The sequence below is a fragment of the Myxocyprinus asiaticus genome, chromosome 42 (assembly GCF_019703515.2).
Source record: "Myxocyprinus asiaticus isolate MX2 ecotype Aquarium Trade chromosome 42, UBuf_Myxa_2, whole genome shotgun sequence".
Lineage (NCBI taxonomy): Eukaryota > Metazoa > Chordata > Actinopteri > Cypriniformes > Catostomidae > Myxocyprinus > Myxocyprinus asiaticus.
The window spans coordinates 828,793-852,949 of NC_059385.1; the positions used below are offsets into that span (position 1 = coordinate 828,793).

The 24,157-nt window shown below is 39.2% G+C and overlaps 1 protein-coding gene and 1 long non-coding RNA gene across 4 annotated transcripts in view; one reads left to right on the top strand and one right to left on the bottom strand.

Annotated features, from left to right (window-relative positions):
• LOC127433069 (zinc finger protein GLIS3-like) overlaps positions 1–17,408 on the bottom strand; it is a 31,330-nt gene extending 13,922 nt beyond the window's left edge. For all 3 annotated transcript variants that reach the window (XM_051684713.1, XM_051684712.1, XM_051684714.1), the window contains exons 1-6: positions 17,253–17,408; positions 15,262–16,390; positions 3,813–3,974; positions 3,584–3,694; positions 2,374–2,506; positions 416–569 (exon numbers count right to left, since the gene is read on the bottom strand). In XM_051684713.1, the coding sequence (XP_051540673.1) occupies positions 416–569; positions 2,374–2,506; positions 3,584–3,694; positions 3,813–3,974; positions 15,262–16,390; positions 17,253–17,365 (1,802 nt within the window). In that variant the 5' untranslated portion in view covers positions 17,366–17,408. The remainder of the gene's footprint in view (positions 1–415; positions 570–2,373; positions 2,507–3,583; positions 3,695–3,812; positions 3,975–15,261; positions 16,391–17,252) is intronic.
• LOC127433116 (uncharacterized) overlaps positions 1–21,744 on the top strand; it is an 83,424-nt gene extending 61,680 nt beyond the window's left edge. Inside the window, exon 4 of the long non-coding RNA XR_007895848.1 lies at positions 21,630–21,744. This is a non-coding gene — a long non-coding RNA (uncharacterized LOC127433116). The remainder of the gene's footprint in view (positions 1–21,629) is intronic.
• Positions 21,745–24,157: the final 2,413 nt, after the last annotated feature.

Here is a 24,157-nt window from a genome sequence, read left to right on the forward strand (position 1 = left end):
CAAATGTACCTTTATTTTCTCCGCTCATAGATGCATGAACAGACATCCATTCTGTGTGTGTTTTTTTTTTTTTTAGTTCTTCTATTTCTTTAAAGCATCAAGTGAACTCGCTGGTAATTTTCAGCCCAGCAGGGAAGTTTCAGAGGAAAGGGGTTGTTTAGTTTCTCAGGGTAGTAAAATAGCAGCCGTGAATCAAATGTAGTCAAGCGTGTAGATTTGTCTTGAACATTGGGGGGGGTTGCGGTGTGAAGCATTTACATGATTACATTGATCATGGTATAGATATTGGGGTGGTTACCTCTCCCCCATCCCTCCTGGAATCTACACCCCTGAATGTAGTTATTATTCTCTTAAATGCGAACAGATAATTAATCATTCTATAAATTAAGAAACTGCTTATCCCATCATCCAATACCTGTTGTTATTCTGCAGTAAGCGAGGCAATGGCATATGGGGTCCGTTTGGGGAGAGCAGATTCTGATGGTTCTGGTGGGTCTGTGGACCAGCTGTGATCTGCATTGCACTGTGCAGGTTAGGAGTTTGGCTGGGCTGGTTTACAGTAAAGACACCTTACACATCAACAGAAGACAAAATAGAAAATCATTACACCTTTGACACCGATGTGACCTGATTTAAGCCACTTTTGCTTCAATTTGCACCACTCTTACAAAAACTGACTATGGTAGTTTCTGCCAAAATACCCGAATTTACTATTGCAAGCCCTTTAAATCATTTGCAGGATATAAATGATAGATATCTACATTTTTATTCTTGATTCTTAAAATGGAAATTGAATTCTTGATATCAGCAATGGAATTACTACTAGTGAAATTGTTAATTTTGGTATGAGTAATTTGGACTTCACTTGTAAAAACGTACTCGTGAAAATACCTATCCTTGATATAAAAAATTCAAAATCCACTAACAAAAACTGTAACTCTTGATATCTGTAACTGCATTTTCACAAGTGGAATTTCACAATGGTCTGTCATTAACTTACAGATGTCTATAATTAATTTCTTACTACTATAAATTCCAATATCAAAACTAGTGAAAATGCAAAATGTTTATTTATTTATTTATTTTTTCTCCCCATTTTGGAATGCCAAATTCCCTCTACTTAGTAGGTCCTCGTGGTGGCGCAGTTACTTGCCTCTATCCGGGTGGTGGAGGACAAGTCTCAGTTGCCTCCGCATCTGAGACTGTCAATCCGTGCATCTTATCACGTGACTCGTTGTGCATGACACCACGGAGACTCACAGCATGTGGAGGCTCATGCTACTCTCCATGATCCACACACAACTTACCACACGCCCCATTGAGAGCGAGAACCACTAATCGCGACCACGAGGAGGTTACCCCATGTGACTCTACCCTCCCTAGCAACTGGGCCAATGTGGTTGCTAAGGAGACCTGGCTGGAGTCACTCAGCACGCCCTGATAGTCAGTGTCAATACTCGCTGAGATACCCAGACCCTGAAAATGCACATTTTTGATATCTGTAAATGAATTTTATATATTAAAAGGCTTTCTTTTTTGTCACAATCACAATTTAGATATCTGAAATAGACATTTACTGATATTCAATAATAAGGTATACCATGATAATTAACATGCACAATATTGTTATCTTTAAAATACAGTGAAAATGTCTAGATATGCACTGTAACATTACCATCAATAAATCAACATTCCCAACACTCTTACAGTAATAGGAAAACTCAAATTCATGTTTCTTTTTCTCTTAAAATTTTCCCTCAAAATATAACCACTGTTGTTACTTGTTCATTTGTAAATGTAAAACAGAAGCATTGGACACCATGTGTCTTTGAACCTTATGTGGCTTGATCTTTGCAAAGTTACTTTCTTTTATGATCTTTTTATTTAAAAAGTATAAAACAGCTAACTAAATCTTGTAATTAAGAACAACAATAAAATTTATTTTTCTTTCAACCTGTTTTGTAATTCAATACCGTGATAAATGCTTCAGCAATTTGATACACATCCCTAATCTGAAATAAACATTGCAACTAGTGAAAACCAAAATTACAGACATCAAAAAAGTATTTTTACTAGTTGAAATTCAGTTGTTGATATCAGGAATTGACATCTGCACTATTAACAATATAATTATTGATATGAATTATTTCTTACTATTAAGAAGAACATCAAACAAGAAATGAAACAAAATGACACAAAGATTCTCAAAGCTGCTACATTGTTTGAAGGAGATTTCACAGTTGAAACAATAACTGCACTGACTATGGTATTTTGGCTATGGTTACCATGGTAATGATTCATTCAAATATAATCAGACATCTGCTTGAACTCGTGACTTTTCCCGTGAGCTGTTGTGCTCAAAGTGTTTCATACCTGTGTACATATCATCAGTGGGTGACTGGTGCTTGGTCTCAATCAGGTCCAGTGGGGAGAGGTTATGCTGCAGTGGCTGAATGGTCAAACATTCAGTGAGTCCGTCCTGATTGATCTCAGTGCTGCGTCTCAACTACATCACATCAAATACATTTGAAATACGTCAGTCCTGAGCTTAAAGTGCATTTGCAACCAATCTGACTTCCATAATGTGATGTATTTCACAGTGATTTATCCAGTCCATCTTTTTATGATTAGATAGTGAAAAGCAGGTGTTCCATACCAGAATGGAGCCACACGTTAGCTTTGCTAAAACAATTGCAAAACAGCTATATGGATGAAAAGAAAAATCGTTTCACAGGCAGAGCAAGTCAATCAATATGTATTAAAGTCTTCAATAATTTAGTTTTCATGCTGATGTAACGGTAGCCAGCTGGTACGTGCTGTGCCGTTTGTGTAAACCTCACTCCCCTGGCCTCGTGCGGAGCGGGTAGAGCAGGACCTGTTACACAGACTGAATATGCTTTCCAAATTTTAATAAAGCAAACAGATAACTAGAGAACAGAAATGAGCTGGAGATAATGACTCGGATAATTGGCTGATAATCTGTTGCTTAATTGAGTTGAACGTTCAGGAGTTTGTCTTGAGCATATGGCATCACACTACTGCTTGAAACACGGTTGCATTTGGAGCTCCTGACCAGCAGCACAGCGCGATATATTTAGTTACTCAAACAATATATTCAGTGTAATTCATATTAATCATTGGTCATAATGAAGTGAATATATACAGTACACACTGGACCGGTTCAAGCGAGGTGGTGGGGGTGTCGTTCTACATAACGTTTTCTCTCTCTCTCAGAAACATCTACCTGAGGAATCTGTATCTATGGTGACGTGACCTTTATGTTTTTCCTCTGTGATAATGAACATCTCCTACACAATGCTGCTAACAAGTTACAAGTTTAGACACTTTGTCATCAACACCTCTCTTCAGATATGTAACGCATGTTGTACTGGCCATACCAATGGCTTGCGTATAGTGGTCTCTACATATTAAGCTGAGATAGGAGAAATGACTATTTTAACATCGTAAAACAATTACTTTCACATTTAAATGTGGTTGCCACTCCCAAAACTTTTCAGTGTATATGTGGCCTATTAAAGTCTGATTTATTCTAGTCAGATATCTGATGTAAGGAGACTGATACCTTCTTTCTGGCTTGTTGCTCTTTGAAGGAGTGGGACTTGACGTGCTTGCGCAGCGAGCTGGGGTCTGTGTAGCGTTTCGTGCAGCCGTAGATCTGACACGCATACGGTTTCTGCAGAGAGACGCACAGAGCAGCGCAACCTGTTACGACAAATGCTTCTTTGCATGCTGTTTGCAGATCTGTTGAGACAGTCTCACATGATGGATTTGAGATTTTAGGTTGGACTCACCGTGTCGACGTGCGTGCGCTGGTGTTTGGCGCGATCGCTGGAGTTGCTGAAGGCTTTCTGACAGGCCGGGTGTTGACACACATACGGTTTCTCACCCGTGTGGCTCCTCAGGTGGATTTTGAGGTTCTCGAGTCGCGAGAACGCCTTCTGACAACCCTCAAACTAGAAATTGGAACAGAAACATATGACACAACTAATGAAAAAGGTGAAGCCTGTTTTATATTGCATGCAAAAGTGGCCATTAACTTTTACGATTTTTCCAGACCGAATAAAATAAAGAATTCCTTAATATTTCCATGATCGTGGGAACCCTGGTATTTACTTCACTTACCATATTAATAGACAAGTTACAGTGTTCACAGAACAATGCTGTGTTGCATCTCAGAAGTGTGTGTGTAGTTTTGAGCCTGTTTTAGCCATATGCAGCACTAGAATGCCATCTTTTGCGGGGCACTTGTATGTTTAGAGGGAGCAACGATGATTGTTTCATTGTCAGTCTGGGACCCCTGGACCCGGCCATGTGCAGCACACTGAACTCGGCAGAAAACACATTAAAAATGCACTATAAACATATATTTTTTTAAATATAATGTAATGGAAGGAACAGGCCTGGTTCCAGATCAAAATCTCTGAGGGTACTTCTGAATATTTTGGGGGTGCTCTACTAGATAAAGTGAAGATGCAATAATGCACAAACGTTATCCGATTGAGGGTGCTTTAATGACCTCTAGCACCCCTGTAGAACCGGGCCTGGGAGGAAACGACTCACACGTTGTTTAAAAAAAGATGTGTATCGTGCTTGATGCAAGTTAACACACACAGTGACAAACACAAACACTTTATATTCAGTAAATCTGACTGAATCCAGACAATTTAAGCTGTTCATTTAGTAGCTACACTGTAGGTTTTGGGTTCCATTACATTTAAATCCCCCCCCCCCCCACTATGAAATGTACATTTTGTTTCATGAAAACGTGGATTCATGCCATGGGCACAATCCACAACACCCTAGCAACCACATAGCAATGCCCTGGCAACCTCCATCAACACCCTAGCAACCACACAGCAATGTACTAAAAACACTTCAAACCCCTTAGCAACCCCCTAGCAACCACCCATATTATCCTAGCAACCATGTAGCAATGCACTAAAATCATTAAATTAAGTTCACAATTCATCTCAATGATCCACACAATGATAACCATTTTATAATTTATGGCTGTAATTAAAGGAATATTCCGGGTTCAATATGAGTTAAGCTCAATCGACAGCATTTGTGGCATAATGTTGATCAGCACAGAAATTAATTTCGACCAGTCACTCCTTTTCTTTAAAAAAATAAATAAATTTGTGTTACAGTGAGACACAATGGAAGTCAATGGGGCCAATCAAAAGTTTTAAAAGTACAGATACAAGACATAAACAATATGTGTGTTAACATGATTTTACTGTGATAAAATCACTTAATTTTTTTGTGTAGTTATGTCAAATTTTACAACTTCCTTGCCATGACGTCGTAATCCCACAAATCCTAAAATGACTGAAAAAAATGACGAATTAAACAGCAGAATTAATGTAAGTGCTTTTATAAAATTATAAGCGTCACATTTCTGTCTCCAAAAATTGGCCCCATTGACTTCCATTGTAAGTGTCTCACTGGAACACACATTTGTGCTTTTTTAAAGAAAAGGAGGAACGAGTCGAAATACATTTTTGTGCTAATCAACATTATGACACAAATGCTGTCCATTGATCTTAACATGCATTGAACCTGGAAAATTCTTATTTAAGGAAATACTTCTTTAATGTAGTAACCCAGAAATCACTTTATATTCTGTATAGAGCTGCAGCTCTGTGATGTAGCAGAAACGCTGTCAGTTACAGTTACACTGCTTATGCACTGGTTGTATGTGCGGTGTGTAACAGGCCTTACACTATGTGTCACATTGTGACAGAACTTTCCATGCATTTCCACTGGACAGCACGACACAGATCGGCCAGGAGAGGTCAGTGTTTTGCTGTTCAAATGACCAGTGAACTGTGCGGCTCTAATGCTCAACACCTGCACAAGCTCAGTGGTAAAGAACAAGGATGAGCTGTTATGCTGGAGAATGTGTCTCTCTGGGTTTCCTGTAGTGTGCAACAGAGATCTTATTTTGTGCCAAATCTGTTAGATAAAACCAACAGCACAACTCTGTGCAATTAAAGGTTGAGCCATGTTGTGAATAAAGTTAAAGGGCATTATTATATCAGCATGCAGGCCAGAAACATTTTATAATATGCATTATTAAATAAGCAAATTAATGTGCAAATCAAATACGTAGAGAAGATAACAGGCAAAGTGTTTTGTATTTTCACGCATTCTATTCGGTACAGCTGAATGATCCTGGAGCTCAATATAAACTCAGCGGTCAGCAGCGCTACACAGTTAATGAGGCTTCAGAGTTTCACAGTTAGTCAGAGTTTAGAGTTCAACATCAGCTCTAAAATGATACAGTTAATTTTAATTATATGTGGTAAATTCTTTATGATATTTCCATTCATATGAGCAGTTTCTATGCAAAAACTATCATCACATGGGATAATAAAATGCAGCTGTTACACAGAGAGAAAGCGACTACGCTTTCATCAGCTTTATGACGCCATCTTTTATTTGTAATATTTTTCTGATTTTATGAATAAAAAAAAAAAAAAAAACAGCAAAACAGCTCTGTGGCTTTGTTCAGACACAACAAAAACCAATTTTTCAAAATCGTGTCATCATTTACTCACCCTCATGTTGTTCAAAACCCATATGACTTTCTCAGTCACCATTCACTGTCATCATTTAGAACGTGAATGGTGACTGATTCGGCCTAATAGCTCCTTTTGTGTTTCACAGAAGAAATAATGTTACACTAGTTTTCATTAACATTAATTAATATATCTTTTAATAATATTGCTTTTGCACAGAGTGTGACCCTGAATGTTTGAGCTTTCACCTTCATTAAATGACATCACAGTGATCGTGCAGTGAGCTCACTGTGGAAGAATGTAACATTCCTAAACTTTGTCCTTTTAATGTCCAGACAAGAATGTCAGAGAAAACGGTCACGGATATCAAAAATCACTGAGTTGTGAACAAACTTCCTCACTGTATTAAATTGGCTTATAAAAAAATTATTACCTAATATATCATCTGAAAAATGACTCACGGATAGCTGAAATTCCTGTGCACAGAGCTCATCATATTTGTCAGTGTGTTGGATATTAAAAGTTTTTTTCTTGACTTTAATTTATGTTCTAAGGGTTCTCATTCAGTTAGCCTTTTCAGTTAGCAGTAGATAACAATAGCAATATGTCATTTCATCTTTATGAGGGTCTGTGATTGCATTTTTATTTGAAATGCTAGACTGAGTGTTTGTTTTGCAAAGGAACTATTATCATTTGTGTATTATAAACAAAAAAGCATATGGCATTACTTTAAAGTTTTACAAACCTAAACTTTTAGTTCTATTGGATTCTTTGTAAGTTCTGGACTAACTGGAAATAAATGAAAGGAACTGTTCTTTTTTCTTTGTCTTTGCATTGTCTGAGGTTATGTTTCCTCGTTCTACTCCAGTCTGGCATGTAGTTGTGTGGAGTACTTAAGGGTTGTGCCTCATTACATGCTGTTTGTTTGAGATGCCGAGTGTCTGGGATCAGGATTAAACAGGATTGTTTTTAAAAGCAGCGGAAGAAAGACGGCCATTCTGCACAACTTAAAATAATCTATAAATAAATCTTAAAAATAAATTAGTTTAATTAGTGGTGGTTGAGTCAAGCATCACTATTACTATTGCTCACAGTGATTTGAACAAACCTATAACACAAAGAATTCAACTTCAGTGTGTAATTCGTCCTGCAGCGAGTTAGCAACCACACAGCAACACCCTAGCAACGGCATAGCAATGTACAAAAAACATTTGAAATACTCTAGCAACCACATATAAATGCACTAAAACTAAAACAAACATCTTTGCAACCACCAACAACACCCTAGCAACTGCATAGCAATGTACGAAAAAACATTTGAAACCTTAGCAACTGCATAGCACCGCCATGGGTACAAACATCAACACCCTGGCAATCTCCCACATCATCCTAGCAACCGTACAGCAATGCACAAAAAACAAACAAACACTTTGAACACCTTAGCAACCAAATAGCAACACCCTAGCAACCACATAGAAATGCACTAAAACTACCACAAACACCTTTACAACCACCCACAACACCGTAGCAACTGCATAGCAATGCCTTGGGCACAACCCACAACATCCTAGCAACCACATAGCAATGCCCTGGCAACATACAACAACACCCTAGCAACCACATTGCAATGCACTAAAAACTCTTCAAACACCTTAGCAACCACAAAACAACGCCCTAGCAACCACCCACATCATCCTAGCAACCGTATAGCAATGCACTCAAAAAACACTTCAAACACCTTAGCAACCACATAGCAACAACCTGGCAACCATCCACAACACCCAAACAACTGCATAGCAATGTAAGAAAAACCACTTCAAACACCTTAGTAACCGCATAGCAATGCCCTAGCAACCACCCACAACACCCTAGCAACTGCACAGAAATGCACTAAAACTAGCACAAACACCTTTGCAACCACACAGCAATGCCCTAGCAACCACCCACAACACCTTAGCAACCGCATAGCAATGCCCTAGCAACCACCCACAACACCCTAGCAACCGCATAGAAATGCACTAAAACTACCACAAACACCTTTGCAACCACATAGCAATGCACTAGCAACCACCCACAACACCCTAGCAGCCACACAGCAATGCACTAAAAACACCACTCACATTTTATTCAGGAAATTAGTTTCCTAAAAAATATTGCTACAGTAAAATGAAAATTCTTTTCAGGCCTGTACCTTTGCTTTTACAAGCAGATACAAATTGCTTTGAGAACATGTATCTTGGAGCAAACTCCTCTCAGCGCCCTGACAAGAGCCATTAAAGTCAGAAATTATAACAACAACCAGCTTAATTACCATTTAATCATTAAGGTGCTAAACTACACCTTAACTATCCCAGCTGTCCACCACTAACAAACACTAGACTACAGAGAGCAGCCCAATCAATAAGCATTCCGATCAGGACTGCTGAGAAACAGACGGCGTGCAGCGCCAGACGTCCAGCAGCGTCCACAGGCGTGTTTGAACACTAGAGGACCTTTCAGACATACTTTATTTAATAACGCTCAGAGTTCTGTTGGCTGACCACAGAGACAGCAGCCTGAATAGACAGCAACATGGCTCAAATGCACTGCACAAAGTCACAACCAGCTCCTGACAGGTCGTGGCAGCACGCCATGCGCCATCGCATAATAGCAGCTGCAGCAAGTGCCAGCAGTCCAGCGAGTAACGTTTCTACTCTCCCTGCTCATGCCAGGGCCTGGCATCAACAACACAACTCCAACCTTTTCATGAACATTTAGTTCAAATCAGCAAATCACTGCACAACACTTTCATAATCAGTATTTCTGCCTTGTTCTCCAGTAAAATATCAACACCTCTAAAACAAGATTAATGTGAGATATTAACATATTTATTTTTCTTACTCCATAAACATCACAAAATGTTGATAGATTTATGCTCACTTCAAGAAAAAAGACGCTGTATCCCAATGGAGTAAGAAAAGCCTTAATAACTTCTATACTTTTCCTTCACAAGTAAATGTATCTTGTATACATAAAATACGGATTAAGAAAATTATATTTTTTGCAGTGATTTATGTCTCTCAACAGGGTGTATTTTTTGAAGTGATAAACTGTTGCATTAACTTGCGATACGATAAAGCAGACCATACGCCCTTTTTAAGATCTTATTTCTGTTTTGAAGTGAAAGGTCGATCAAAATCATAACATTCACAAAGGCAACTGAAAATCGAAGGCTGAAGGATCTTTCATACTATCAAACAATTGAAAGTCGTTGTATTTTATGTCTTTAGAAGTGACAGTCGTCTGAAGCTCTATTGTGTGAGATCGGATCTGTTAAATGGTAAGAAGCTTGTTCGTGATCCCATTTTCCATGAACAAAGACAAATCACCACAGACACAAAGAGAACACTCTTAACAGAGAGATTAGTGCAGCTTTGTGTCTATCGCTACAGCAGTTTCCCTCCTTACAGCTGCTTAATGTTCCTCACAGTTCCTGTCAGATCAGATACACAAGCATCATTATATGAAGAGTAAGAAATGGACAGAATTTCAGATTTGGCATTTATACAGTATGAACAGAAACAGCCTGAGGTAACAAGCACACATATACATAAATATACTTTTACAAAAGTACTGTGTTGGTAAAATGGTGCAGTGATGGTATAAGATGATATTACTAGAGGTCGACCGATAGAGGATTTTGCCGATACCGTATAACTGAGGTGGTGGGAAAGGCAGATAACCGATTAATCGTCCGATTGTGTTTAAAATGGATTTATAGAATGTCAAAAACATTTCTTATTCTTTCCTTACTGTGACGGGCACAGACAAAGAGTCCTAAATGAATAAAATCCCTGATGCATTTTTTTGTCCAAACAAAATCCCCAAAATAACCAGAAATAATTAAAGTGCATAACTGGTGCATAATGTGGGACTGTTAAGTATAAACAAGCCCGAAACACACCGTGGACTCTTATTTTGAAATGACGTAATGATGAAAAAACTATCAGCAACTATCGCCATAGATTTTTTATGATAACTATAGTTCCAAAAAGCAACTATCGGCACCAATTAATCGGTAAAACCGATATATCAGTCTACCATGGTACTCTATTACAGGCTTATTAAACTGGCAGCTGAGGGCCAAATCCAGCCATTCACACTGAACGCTTTTTGCTGTCCATCCAACTTGCGCTAGATGTACGTCTTTCACCATATGTTTTTTAGATGCTTTCAGAGATTGCTCTACAAATAATCATTACATGTCAATTTGACCAAATGAGGAGATAGGGTATCTCAGTGAGTATTGACGCTGACTATCACCCCTGGAGTCACGAGTTTGAATCCAGGGTGTGCTGAGTGACTCCAGCCAGGTCTCCTAAGCAACCAAATTGGCCCGGTTGCTAGGGAGGGTAGAGAGTCACATGGGGTGACCTCCTCGTGGTCGTGATTAGTGGTTCTCGCTCTCAGTGGGGCGTGTGGTAAGTTGTGCGTGGATCGTGGAGAGTAGCATGAGCCTCCACATGCTGTGAGTCTCCGCGGTGTCATGCACAACGAGTCACGTGATAAAATGCGTGGATTGACGGTCTCAGAAGCGGAGGCAACTGAGACTTGTCCTCCGCCACCCGGATTGAGGTGAGTAACCGCCCCACCATGAGGACCTACTAAGTAGTGGGAATTGGGCATTCCAGATTGGGAGAAAAAGGGGATTCATTGCTTTGTTCAGTAAAACATTCAGTATCAGTCTGAATTACTCAATCTTGAAAGCACTTTTTTGTTGATTTCACATCTCAAGTTACATGTATTGTTTCAGAATTTTCTGCTCCAGTAGGTAGAAATATTTCTCATGACAAAACTTAAAGATATAAACACTGATGTTTTGTCTATGTAGTAAACAAACTTTACCATGCAAAAAGCTAAATATAACTTCTTATTTCTTTCTGTTGATTTTGGGGTGAAATGTGACCTGCACATGACAGATGGTTTTGTGAGATCTTCACACATGTAAAAAAAAACATACATACACAAACAGAAAGCTAAAGTTTGTTTTCTTTGATTTCATAAATCTAACTGAAGGCACTAAATAATATTATCTGTTGGCACACAGAGAGTCTGAGTAACTATACAAGTGCTAAAATGAAAGAAACTCTTGTCTTTTATCTTAGAATATGTCCAGACCGTTTGTTGTTTCTCACTGTGTATAAATGAATTGAGAACTGAATGTGTGATGCGCTGATGTGTGTTTAAACAGACATGTGACTGAGCATGCTGGAACATGTCTGTGATTGTGTAGGACATCAGATCTGTGTCATTACAATGTCTGTTTACCAGTCGAATCCATTCAACCAGCCGTACGAGAACTGTGATGAATATTTGCATCTGTGTTTCAATTCTCAGGAACTTCCCAAGAAAACAAACAGCAGCACTTTATGCACGAAAGACTTTTAGGATCTGTTTCTAGCGTGTATCTTTAGCCTTTGATTACAAACAGTGGAAAAACCATTCAACCATTAAATTCCCAGCGCCATCGCAACAGGACAGGGTTTTTGGTAATGAGTAAGTGTACGGAGCTAAAGGTTGACCACAGGTATTTGTGCGATATTAATGATTGATAAACTCAGATCTGAGAAGGAAAAAGTACAACTTCACCTATTAATAACACAAAGAAGAACGCCACATTAGAGAATAGAGAAGAGCCAGAAGGTCAGCTACCAAGCGTCTAGACAAGCTTATGAGTCTAAGAAAATATGTAGTGTCACTATTACTATTGCTCATAGTGATTTGGACAAACCTCTGACAATAAAGGCCCAGGTATACTTCATTTTTGCGTATTCCGGATCAGCTCGCGCCTGGTCGACCGCGTTGCCTTTGTGAGTGTACTCTTCTGACCGCTAGTGTATACTTCTTTGTGATACTCTTTTAGTAGAGTCAATGGCCGGTGCATGTACCAATGATGCACACAGACGATGACCGTGTCCGCGAGACAAGAAAATCTGGCCAGACTGGATTATTGCAAAATTTACATTATGCATACTGTGCGTGGAGCGATCAGCAAGTATATTTTGGCCTAAAGTATTAAACGTTTGTTGTGTAAGTTGTCCTGCAAACTTTGTTCCACAGACATGAACTACACATTGGCTACAAACTTTGATGCATGCTTGATAAAGCCTTGTTTGTTAGATAAGACAGATAGATAGATATTTGATCCGCTTTGCAAAAACCGTAATTCCGATCAGTTAGAAAAGTCACAGCAACACGAGTCAAAACAGCCTGAAGGTCTGTGCCAAGTTTGGTGAATGTAGCTTAAAAGCTCTAGGAGTTACAATCATACGTTTTGGTCCTGGTTTATGGATTAAAAAAAAAAAAAAACCTTACAAAAGTCATTATGAAGGTAGTATCGTCCCAAAGGGAACACTTAAAGTTTTTTTGTTTTTTTTACATGGAAAGGCATTAGTTTTTTAACAGTTGATGGAAGTGACGTTTCAAACACATGTGATGTGTTGCCGCTAGCTTTAGCATGTTAGCCAATCTCAATACAACACTTGTATCTCAGACAATGTATATATTCACAGCGTGGGGCGATGATAAAGCATTCAACTTATATTTGTAAGGTGCTGTCTTTGCTAAAAATTGGCTAGTTGCTGCATTCCCCATTATTTACAATTGTTCTGTCAGACTAGCAACACGGACAGGTAACTACGCCCTTTCCCCTACGTACAGAACAACCACCTAGCAAGCACCCCTGGTAAGCACCTAGAAACGCCCTAGCAACCACCCAGTACAACTAAATAGGAACATGCAATAAACTACTCAGAACACCCAACTACCTAGCAACGTCCTGGTAATCAAACTCCACAGGTGAATTTTGCACTCTGGATGCAAGTGTTTGTTAAATGCACTGCATGTAAATCTAGTTCACAAATCAAGATAACCATATGATCAGTCCAGTGTACAATATTCAATGTTTCCTCATTACTCCTAAAAGCACCTTGCTGCACGTCTCTGAAGTCATCCAGCACACTGGCAGTTTATTGGCCGTTGACAACATGTCCAGTTGATTGAAGTGTACAGCGGGAGGCTTCTGTGTTTGTGCCAGCTCTTAAACACGAGCCCTTTGTCCGTTTTTAATAACTGCATAATTGCACAAGCTCCCATGTCAATTATCAAGGATAATCGCTAATTAGCTGATGGCTAGAGCTAAAAGAGTGGAGGAAAAAACTCACAGATGAAGCACAATACTGATTAACTTCTCCACAACAGCACAGAATGGATATTAAATATTAAATATATTAAAAATGAATATAAAATATCTTGTTGACGTTGTGATTACAAATGCTTAGAAGTACCTCAATCTGCCAATGCTGCATACATCTATGATGTAACCAACATGAAACAAAAAGTAAGCCCTCTAGACCTCCATGACTGTGTGTGAAGTTAAAAAAAAATATCCAACATTTTGACATTTTCATGTTCAGGTCAAATGGTGAAACGATGAGAAACGTCTTGATATTCTTGACTCAAAAAAGTATGACGTGTATAAAAACTTTTATTTATTATTTTGCAGTTTGAAAACTCACTGAAATTTTTAATTAATGATTAAGTTGTGTACTCTCATGTATTCAAGGTGCAAGGACTTGTTTTTTTAAAAATGTATGAAATCAAATTGGCCACAATGATTACATTTCTACAAACTTGACACGTGTGTTTTAAACTAGATTTATTTTTAAAGGTGTCTCATTTTGATCACCACAGACGACCTTTTTTTATTTTATTTTAATTTTATCCCAATTCCCAATGCGCTCTAAGTCCTCGTGGTGGCGTAGTGACTCGCCTCAATCCAGGTGGCGAAGGACAAATCTCATTTGCCTCCGCGTCTGAGACCGTCAAACTGCGCATCTTATCACGTGGCTTGTTGAGTGCGTTACCGCGGAGACGTAGTGCGTGTGGAGGCTTCACACTATTCTCATCAGCATCCACGCACAACTCACCATGCGCCCCACTGAGAGCGAGAATCACATTATAGTGACCACGAGGAGGTTACCCCATGTGACTCTACCCTCCCTAGCAACTGGGCCAATTTGGTTGCTTAGGAGACCTGGCTGGAGTCACTCAGCACGCCCTAGATTTGAACTCGCGACTCCAGGTGTGATAGTCAGCGTCAATACTCACTGAGCTACCAAGGCCCCCTCAGACAACCTTAATTATCAATGACCCATATATTATATTTATAATTATTTTCATTGTATACTAAATTTTCATTATTTGGGGGGCTCTCAGTATATAATGAGATGTGATTAATTAAATTAATTAGCACATAATTTAATTAATTTTAAATATTAACTTTAAATAATAACTTTAAATAATATAAATAATAAATAAAAAAAAATATCTGATTGACAGCCCAACTTTCATTGCATCTTTTTAATCTATACAATGAAAGTGAATTGTGACTGAACATTCTGCCTAACATCTCCTTTTGTTTTCCATAAAAAAAATTAAAAAAAGAACTTTATATGCGTTTGGAACAACATGAGTGTGAGTTAATGACACAATTTTCATTTTAGGGTGAACTATCCCTTTAAGTACCAAAAGTGTTTTGCTATTTAGAACCATTTTTCCTGTGTGGTCCAGTGTGGCTCCTTAAATATTTTGTATTTCAGGACTATAATCAGATGCCTGAAGATACAGTAGATATGTATGTTATGTATACATACTGTATTGATCTGACATTGCATACCGAGCATTTGTTGGGTTTCTCTCCAGAGTGCACCCTCATGTGAATGAGGAGTTTGTATCGAGCGTTGAAAGGCTTGTGTTTGCGTGGACATCCGGCCCAGAAACAGGTGAAGTCCTCGCCCTTGCGCTGGTCAATATGGATCTTCTCAATGTGTTTGACGAGCTCGTCTCGCTGGTCGTAAACGACGCGACAATCGAGCCAACGGCAGCAATGGCCACTGTTAAAATCATCTGCCTCACCTTCATCTTCCTCAAGCATCGAGCAGATAGTTGGAGGAAGGGCCCTGACGCTGTCTGAAGGGCCCTGAGAGACTGCAGGGCTCTGAACGTGAGCCGGAAGCTCGCTGTGAGACCTTAGCACATGTTGATGGGCGTGATACGGTGGAGGTGGACCCCTGGGTGGGCTGGGTGTCCGGATGATGGCGGCCAGTTCAAACTGCAGCTGTATTGAGGGCGACAAGCTGTTGGAGGCACTGGTTGTCGCAGTTTGGATCTCCTGTTCGGGCAAAAGCTGGTGCTCCACCATTAAATTTGTGAATTGGTCTTCTACAGTTGCCACCGCTTCTAACTGCTGCATACGGAAGTTCTCGCTATCAAGTTGGCGAGCCCCGTTCACAGTCTGGACGTTTTTGGGAACGTGTTTGCCAGGGTTGGGATGAGGGATGCAGCTTCCTCTGATGCCCAGCAGGTGCCCGCAAACATCCGACTGCAGCGGTGACAGCGTGGGGTGCGAGGCCGGTGAGGTGCGAGAACCGATGATGTATGCCACCAGCGACGTGGGCGAGGTTCTGATGATGGAGTTGAGGTCGAGGCCGATGCCATCAGAGAGAGGAGACAAGGATAAGGCTCTCTTTTTGGAGCGTGCTGAGAGACGCGGACTACTTGTGTCGTCTTTGAAGAGATAGTGGGGGAGAGACGTGGGGTTGGAGATGCTGGTGGCTTCAGACATGGAGGTCCCAGGAACAAGATTGAGATCAGCTGCTTCTGAAGCCTGATTGGGCACTGGCTGAAGCCCCAGCGGTGGTAAAACACGGTAACCGTAGGGCCAATCCAACTTACTGCTGCGTATCGACTGCGTCTCAGCGATGCTGAGGGTGGTGGAAGCTAAAGACTCTCTGGACAGCAAAGACCTGCAATGACGATAAAAACTACATTTATTTCCTGGTATGACGGAATAATTTTGGTTTACTGCTGTATGAGAACTTAAAGTCAAAATGAAAAACCATTCTCAACCCATTTTACTCCCATAAATTAATGTGTTTTTTCAATTATGCCACAAATGCTGTTGGTTGAGCTGAACTTGCATTAAACCTGGAATATTCCTTTAATGCACATTCCTGGTCTTATTGTGCACAGTTCATCAGTACTTGCTCAAAGAATAGTAAAGAGGGTCATTTCTGATTTCATGTTTACTTTAAAGTCAAGACATTTTTATTTGTATTGCGCTAAAGGTGACGTGTGTCATTTCTTGGAGTCCACTATAAGTAAGCCATTTGTAGGTTGATTTCCCAGAAAAATTTAAACACTGTGACTCATTATTCATCTGTTTGTTTGACCAGCCTGATGCAGCGACATTGACTCAACCAATGGCGTGAGTTTTGGGCCAAGTTTGTTGACCAGTGGCAGATGGGGAAGTGTTTGGGAAATCTGTTAGAAAACAGTCAATAGATGTGTTCGACTTCAACTGCGCCTCGCCTTGCCGATTGGGGAGATTTGCCGGTTGCAGTCGGCGGAACCTACATCAGTCACGGCCGACCATGTGATGTTTGCTTGCTTTATTGCAGACGAAGGGGATGCGATAGACACACAGATGCTAGAATTTTTCATGTAACAACCAGAAACCCATTTAAATAGGTCACATGTACATGAAGAAAGTCAGTGAAAAGCCTATAGTACTTTAATACTAATAAAGCAGCGATAAAGTCCATCACGTTTTATTTGTGCAATTCCACGTGGTGCCACTAGTGGAAGAACTGACACACTGTGATTTACCTGGCATCTGTGAAGGGAACAACAAGGCCCAAAGAATGAGGTGGAGCATTTGGGGTCTGTTGGACAGTTGGAGAGACCGGACTCAAACTCTGGACCAGCATAGCGCTGCTCATCACCTGCAGGTTTGAACTGCCACACGAGCCAAATTCTTCTCTGTTCCGCCCCAAAGATAAGTAACCTGAGAGAGAGTGCCACATCATCAAGTTTCATCTGACATTTATGACCTGTGATTGAATAATTCACTTCTGCATCAAATGAAAAATCTCTTCTATGACTTAATGACTCTAGAACCAAAACCAGAGTTTCAGGTTTTTAAATGAAGAGTGAAAAGTTTTAAGTGCCAAACTGCTGCCGCACAGTCAAGTAATAATAAAGTTCAGACTGTAGGAAAAAAATCGAGCCATTAAGAAGCAGGTGCAAAATCTGCAATTTTTCCATGTAAACTTTGAGCCTGAGGTAATCCAATCGCTTCTTTCCATGTTTGACAGCGGCAGAACAAACACTACATTAAAAAAAAACTTTGCTAACTACAACGCCAATTCCGAAACAGTTGGGACAGTATTAAAAATGCTAATAAAATAAAAATTAGTGATTTGTAAATTATATTCACCCTTTGCTATATTGAAAGCACCACAACTACACATTATATGATGTTTTACCTTGTAAATTTCATTGTTTTTTTTTATGTACAGGAATTTCAATTCAGATGATTGTAATACGCTCCAAAAATTTGAGACGGGGCAATTTAAGACTAATAACAATTTGATGAGTTAAAATAACAAGGTGATGTGAAACAGGAGGTGGTAAACAGGTGAGGCAATCGTGTCATAGTATATAAGGAGCCTCCAAAAACAGCCTAGTCCTTCAAAAGCAAGAATCATTCGAGACTTGTCAATTTGCCAACAGATGCTTCAGCAAATAATCCAGCACTTTGACAACAATGTTCCCCAAAGACAAATGGGAAGGATTTTGGGCATTTCACCCTCTACAGTGCACAATATAGTTAAAAGATTCCAGGAATCTGGTCAAATCTCGGTGCGTAAAGGGCAAGACGAAAACCACTTCTGAATGTGCGTGATCTCTGATCCCTCAGATGTCACTGTCTTAAAAAACATCATTCATCTGTAATGGATATCATGAACATGGGCTTGGGATAACGTTAGTAAACCTTTGTTAGTCAACACCACTCGCTGCTGCATCCACAGATGCAAGTTAAGACTTTACTATGTAAAGGAGAAGCCATACATCAACACTGTCCAGAAGCGCTGCCGACTTCTCTGGGCTCGGTCTCATCTGAGATGGAAAGTAGAACAGTGAAACTGTGTTTTCTGGTCTCATGAGTTCACATTTCAAATAGTTTTTTGAAAAACAAAGAGGAACAGAACCATCCAAGCTGATATCAGCATCAGGTCTAAAAGCCAGTGTCTGTATGGGCCAGGGGTGTGTCAGTGCCCATGGCATGGGTAACTCACACATCTGTGAGGGCACCATTAATTCAGACACATATGTACACATTTTGGAGCAGCATATACTGCCATCCAGCACCGTCTTTTCCAGGGACGTCCCGGCATTTTCAGCAGGACAACTTCAAACCACATACTGGCCGAATAATCAGAGAGTGTGGGTGCTAGATTGGCATGTCTGCAGTCCTGATCATCTCCAATTGAGAATGTGTGGCACATTATGAAGCGCACAATACGGCAATGAAGACCCCGTACAATTGTGCAGCTCAAGACCTGCATAATGGATAAATGGGGGAAAATTCCACTTTCTAAACTTAACAAACTTGTGTCTTCAGTGCCCAAATGCTTAATAAGTGTTATTAGAAGAGATGGTGATGTTTCACAGTGGAAAACACTCGACTGTCCCAACTTTTTTGGAGCGTGTTGCAGTCATCTGATTTGAAATGGCTGTACATTTAAAAAACAATGAAATTCACAAGAAAAGCATCATATTATGTTATAGTTGTGGTGCTTTCTATATAGCAAAGGGTGAATATAATTTACAAATCCCTCATTTTTGTTTTTATTAGTATTTTTCATACTGTCCCTACTTTTTCAGAATTGGGGTTGTACATTAAAAAAGTTCATTTTATTATTATATTATATGTTTATTATTATTTCATTATATTTATTCATCATTATTCAATCATTAAATTATTATTATTATTATTATATTATAAATATTATCCATATTTTTAAATGTAATTAAACATATTGCATCCCCATCACTACTGAAACATAATTTTTTTTGTTTTTAGTTTACAGTTTAGATAGTGTAGGTCTACTATTTTAACCATACTGGAGTTTACTTGCATTGTCCGCTGATATATAAAAATAATCAAGGGTCTTCCATGATGCATGCTATATATGTATGCTATTTTGCAGTGTATTTTATTATATTTTCTTGCTTTAGTTATTATGCACAACAGTATTTACAGGTAATTGCACCTCTACTGTCATTGACACATATTACACAAGAAAACTATGATTATTTGTGAGTTTGCACTGAAAAAGCTACAAAAATGCCACAAATGGCATCACAATTTTTGAAGCAAATTCCGTCATTTTGGCCGGTGACAGAATAATGGAATAATGACAGAATTTTCATTATTCCTTTAAACATCTTCTCCACCAGAGCACTGAGACTTTTGCCTTCAAACATGATTATTTTGCTCTATCAAAAAGAAACACTTGAAAACTCGTGGAATTCTTAAAAACAAACCTGTAAATCCAAGGAAGCGTTTCTGCTCTGTTAAGTACTAATGAGTTTTGCTCTCTCTCTCTCTCTCTCTCTCTCTCTGGTTTGGTTGCATGGCTCATTTATGTGCAAGCTTTCTGCTTGGTTAATTATCAAAAATATGAGAGTGAGGGTTAGTGCGGAAGAGTCGGTCGAGCGGCTGGACTGTACTGAAGTAAGGTATGAATCGGTATGTAAATCAGCAATGCTGTTATTTTTTGGGAGAACGAGGCAGAATATGTTCAGAGAAATGTTACAAATGCGTCTCCATTTCAGCTTCTCCTGTGATCTTTCAGTTGCACAGAAGACAGGTTTATGATAACATAATCAATAATAAAATGTCATGTAGCAGGAATCAGGCTCTCTAGAAGACTTTCAATGACCTTTTCTTACTATTTTAATAACACTGAAACTATATTATATACAGTGACCTCAAAAGGTATTTGGACATTTTTAAGTGAACAAATATTTTGGGGGGGCTACCGTATGACTGATTTAGTGTGATTTGACTCATGTCTACTTGTGAACTGCATAAGGAAGTTCTGTTTAAATTGGAATGGGGGCTGGATGTGTGATTGTCCTGCCCGTATGGCCAGTTTCCTGCACACTGCTGATGTGTTTCCTCTTACATTATTAACATCAGTTGTGCTTTCAAGACATTGAACATGGCAGAATTATTTTGTTGCAGGTGTAAAACTGAAGCGAGCCATAAAACAGTTCATATCAGGTCAATATCAACAATATATTTATTCATTTCAATCATAAGTTAAACTGTTGTGCAAATTCAGTCCAGTAAAAAGTCTCATACTCACACACACCATCATAAATTGTTTATTTTTCATTTTTTTAGAAAAACATAAATGTCTGCAATTTGCATACTGATATTAAAGGTGAAGTGATTGTTTCTGTTAAAATATTAAATATCTCCGCTTAATATGCAGAGCCAACTATAAGTAAACTATTTGTAGGTGGATATCACCTAAAACTGTAAACGCTGTGACTCTGGCGCTTTCAAAACATTGCTCTGTTTGTTAAAGCGTATTGACATGTCAACTTCTTACTCAACCAATGGCATGAGTTTGGGGCGGGACTATCTGTTTGTTCGCCCAATGGCAGATGGGGACAGTGTTCGGTAAAACAATGATTTTTTTCTTTGCAGTTCTATCAGGAAGACTCGCAGACTTGAGTGAAATTTAAGATGACATTTATTTGATGAATATAAAACAGGAATGTAATGTCTCTCTTTGGCGTAAGCCCCATCTGGTGGTCCAAAGAAGTTGTACTCGGAACCATCAGATCCTGCCGGTGATAGGAGGCAGGGGCGAGGAGCCTACCCCCGTGCAGGACGGGACTCAAATGGTGGTGGTGGGGTGGTGGAGGTTGCCGTGTTAACACACTGAAACAGCAATGTGATAGGTTGAGCAGACTTATAAAGCAATGGCTTACATGTGATTGGCTAGGAGTTACCTTGCTAATGGTGCGATGATGTACAGCTGCTAGTCTTCCCGCTAGAACTACGCTGCGCTTTTTTCAGAACATCAACAGCAGTGTGCAGACATTTACCCTTTTTCACTTTTCCTATAATTTCTCAATTTTCTTTTCTTTTTTTTTTAACTTTTCATACCATTGTCTGGACAGCTGGATGGGATGGACTGTTTGGAGCAGGATGCTGGGAATGGCAAGGATGGAGCTTGTTGCTGTGACGACTGCGGAAAGCTCATAATTCCATGCTGCTTCCCATTGGTCAGCACCTGTCTGCGCAGACTCAGGGCAGGGAGAAGGACAGAGTTTCCGGGTGTCGTTCCGCCCGTATGGGCTCCAGTGCCCGGGCTGTGGGCAGCAGGGTGTGACGCCGAGGAGGTGTGACCCGTGTGGACTCTCAGGTGAGGTACCGACTGGGTCATACTGGATGGAGAAACCATCACATTACAGCCTTTAACATTCATGTCGGTCACTGTTCTGATGAGTGGACACATTGACCGCCCGAAAACCGCATCATCAGCTGCAGAGATATGAGTGTCATACAGTCACCTGATCAACATGAAAAATCACTGATTTAACATTTTAAGAGCTTATATTGATGTCAACTGTGAGACATTATAACAAAGAGGCTCAAACTACACTAACAACAAAATAACAAAGAGCACCATGATGGTAATCCCTGTAGCAAGGTACTTTCTGGCATGGTAATAGGCTGCCTGATCAAGCAATGCAGCAGTAAAGTTTTCATTTCTAAATTTAGTACAGTTTTTGGATCAGCTGCTATAGGCATAATCGATGCTTTGACACATTAAAGCTAAAAAAGCAAGACAACTGAATACATGAAATCGTATAAAAAAATGAATGAGTATTTTGAGATGATGTAAAGGTAACAGATGAAAGCGTGTTATTGAGCATATTTGAAGACATTGTTTTTGTGCAGTCTTTATAAGAGAACACGTCTTAAACTTGGATCAAGACAATAACACTTTTATTTTTACGCAAAGTTAATTGTCGGAAACTTTATAGTTAGTATTAAAATTTGCGTAAATTAATATAAAATATTCCGACGACGTAAAATAAACGCTTTTGACGTCGCACTTGATAAGTCGCATTTTCACGAATCGACCATCAAAACTTTCAGCTTGACGCTTCGTACGCAAAGAAAGTGTTTTAATAGCCTACAGTTCAAATATAAACAGTCATAAAGCAAGTTTACTGTTAGTTTATCGTCCCTAAATCGACCTGCATTCGTCACTCACCTGTTCGACTCTCTTCATGTCACCTTGATGAAACAATGAAACGTCATCAGCAGTTCTTCTTTGTCATTGTCGATCAATAGAAGTGATCATTTGAAGTGTGTAAAGTGTGTGTTGTGAAGTGTTTGTAGTGCTGTTGGTTTGTATGGGGTTTGGGATGGTTGTCAGGGGTGGGTGGATCAGCCTCATTTTGCCCTTTTGCCCGACAAATACTCCAACATGTGAATGTTTGGCATGCATTACATCATCAGAGTCTTTTGAACACCATATTTGGACGAATCTTTTGTCCAACACGCTGGTTATATCAGTAATTATAGAGGTGTTTATACTGTATAACTCAAGGGCATTTATTATTCGTATGGAAATACTGCAAAATATCTCTTTGTATGGACTGCCTTTGAGTGAATCGCACATGTTTGTTTTCCAGCAGTGGAAAAATGGTGTTATATTGATCCAGGTGATTATGGTTATATACTGTATGACTGGTTTTGTAATGGTCACAGGTAAACTGGTGTAGATCTGTTGGACTGTAATTGTTCGTGACGGTCCTTGTTGGAAAAACTTAATTAATTCTAAAATGATTTAATCATAAAAGTGCATGAAAATAAACTAAAAGTGTCAGCAAAAAAAAAAAAAAACGTTTTTTTTTTTTACTGTCTTACAGATATCTAGACAGGCATGTCCCTACCAACTTTCAAAAAAAAAAAAGTCCTGGCCAACATTTGGGCTATTTTAACACTTATAAAATACTTCAAATTTATAGTGTGTTTTTATTCTAATTTAAATGACTATTATTCTCAGTATCATTATTCATGTGTAAATTATTTTCCGACATCTTCCGAAGCGGCGCATGAACAGTGTCATCACGTGGCACCTGTGACTTTCCTCAGCGATGTACAGGATGCACCAATCACAGTCGTTTGTGATTACTGTATAAGTAATTCTCTGGAGATTACACGCGCGGATTTCAGTTTGTATATTAGGTCCAATCCTTTAAATTACTAGATTTAAAAAAGATCCTACCAACTTTCAAACCAAATTTACGCCCTTGGTTGTAACCACCATAGACAAACCAATATTCTGAATAATAGTCGATCAATGTTTTCAATGTCCAATTCTTACATTTTTATATTCGGTTTCCCTTTAATCTTACATTTTTAGTTGCATTCTTTCTGCAATAAAGTAAAGACAAACATTTTCTGTACTCTGCACTGTAAATTTGACTGATGTTCTCATTTGAACCGATACTTGTGTGTGTGTGTGTGTGTGTGTTTTGTGTGTATATGTGTATGTGTGTGTCTGCGTGTTTGTGTCTGTGTGTGTGAGTTGTGTGTGTGTGAGTGAGTGTGTGTAACCATGTTTATACTACATTGTGGGGACCAAATGTCCCCACAAGGATAGTAAAACCTGAGATCACTTTTGGCTTAT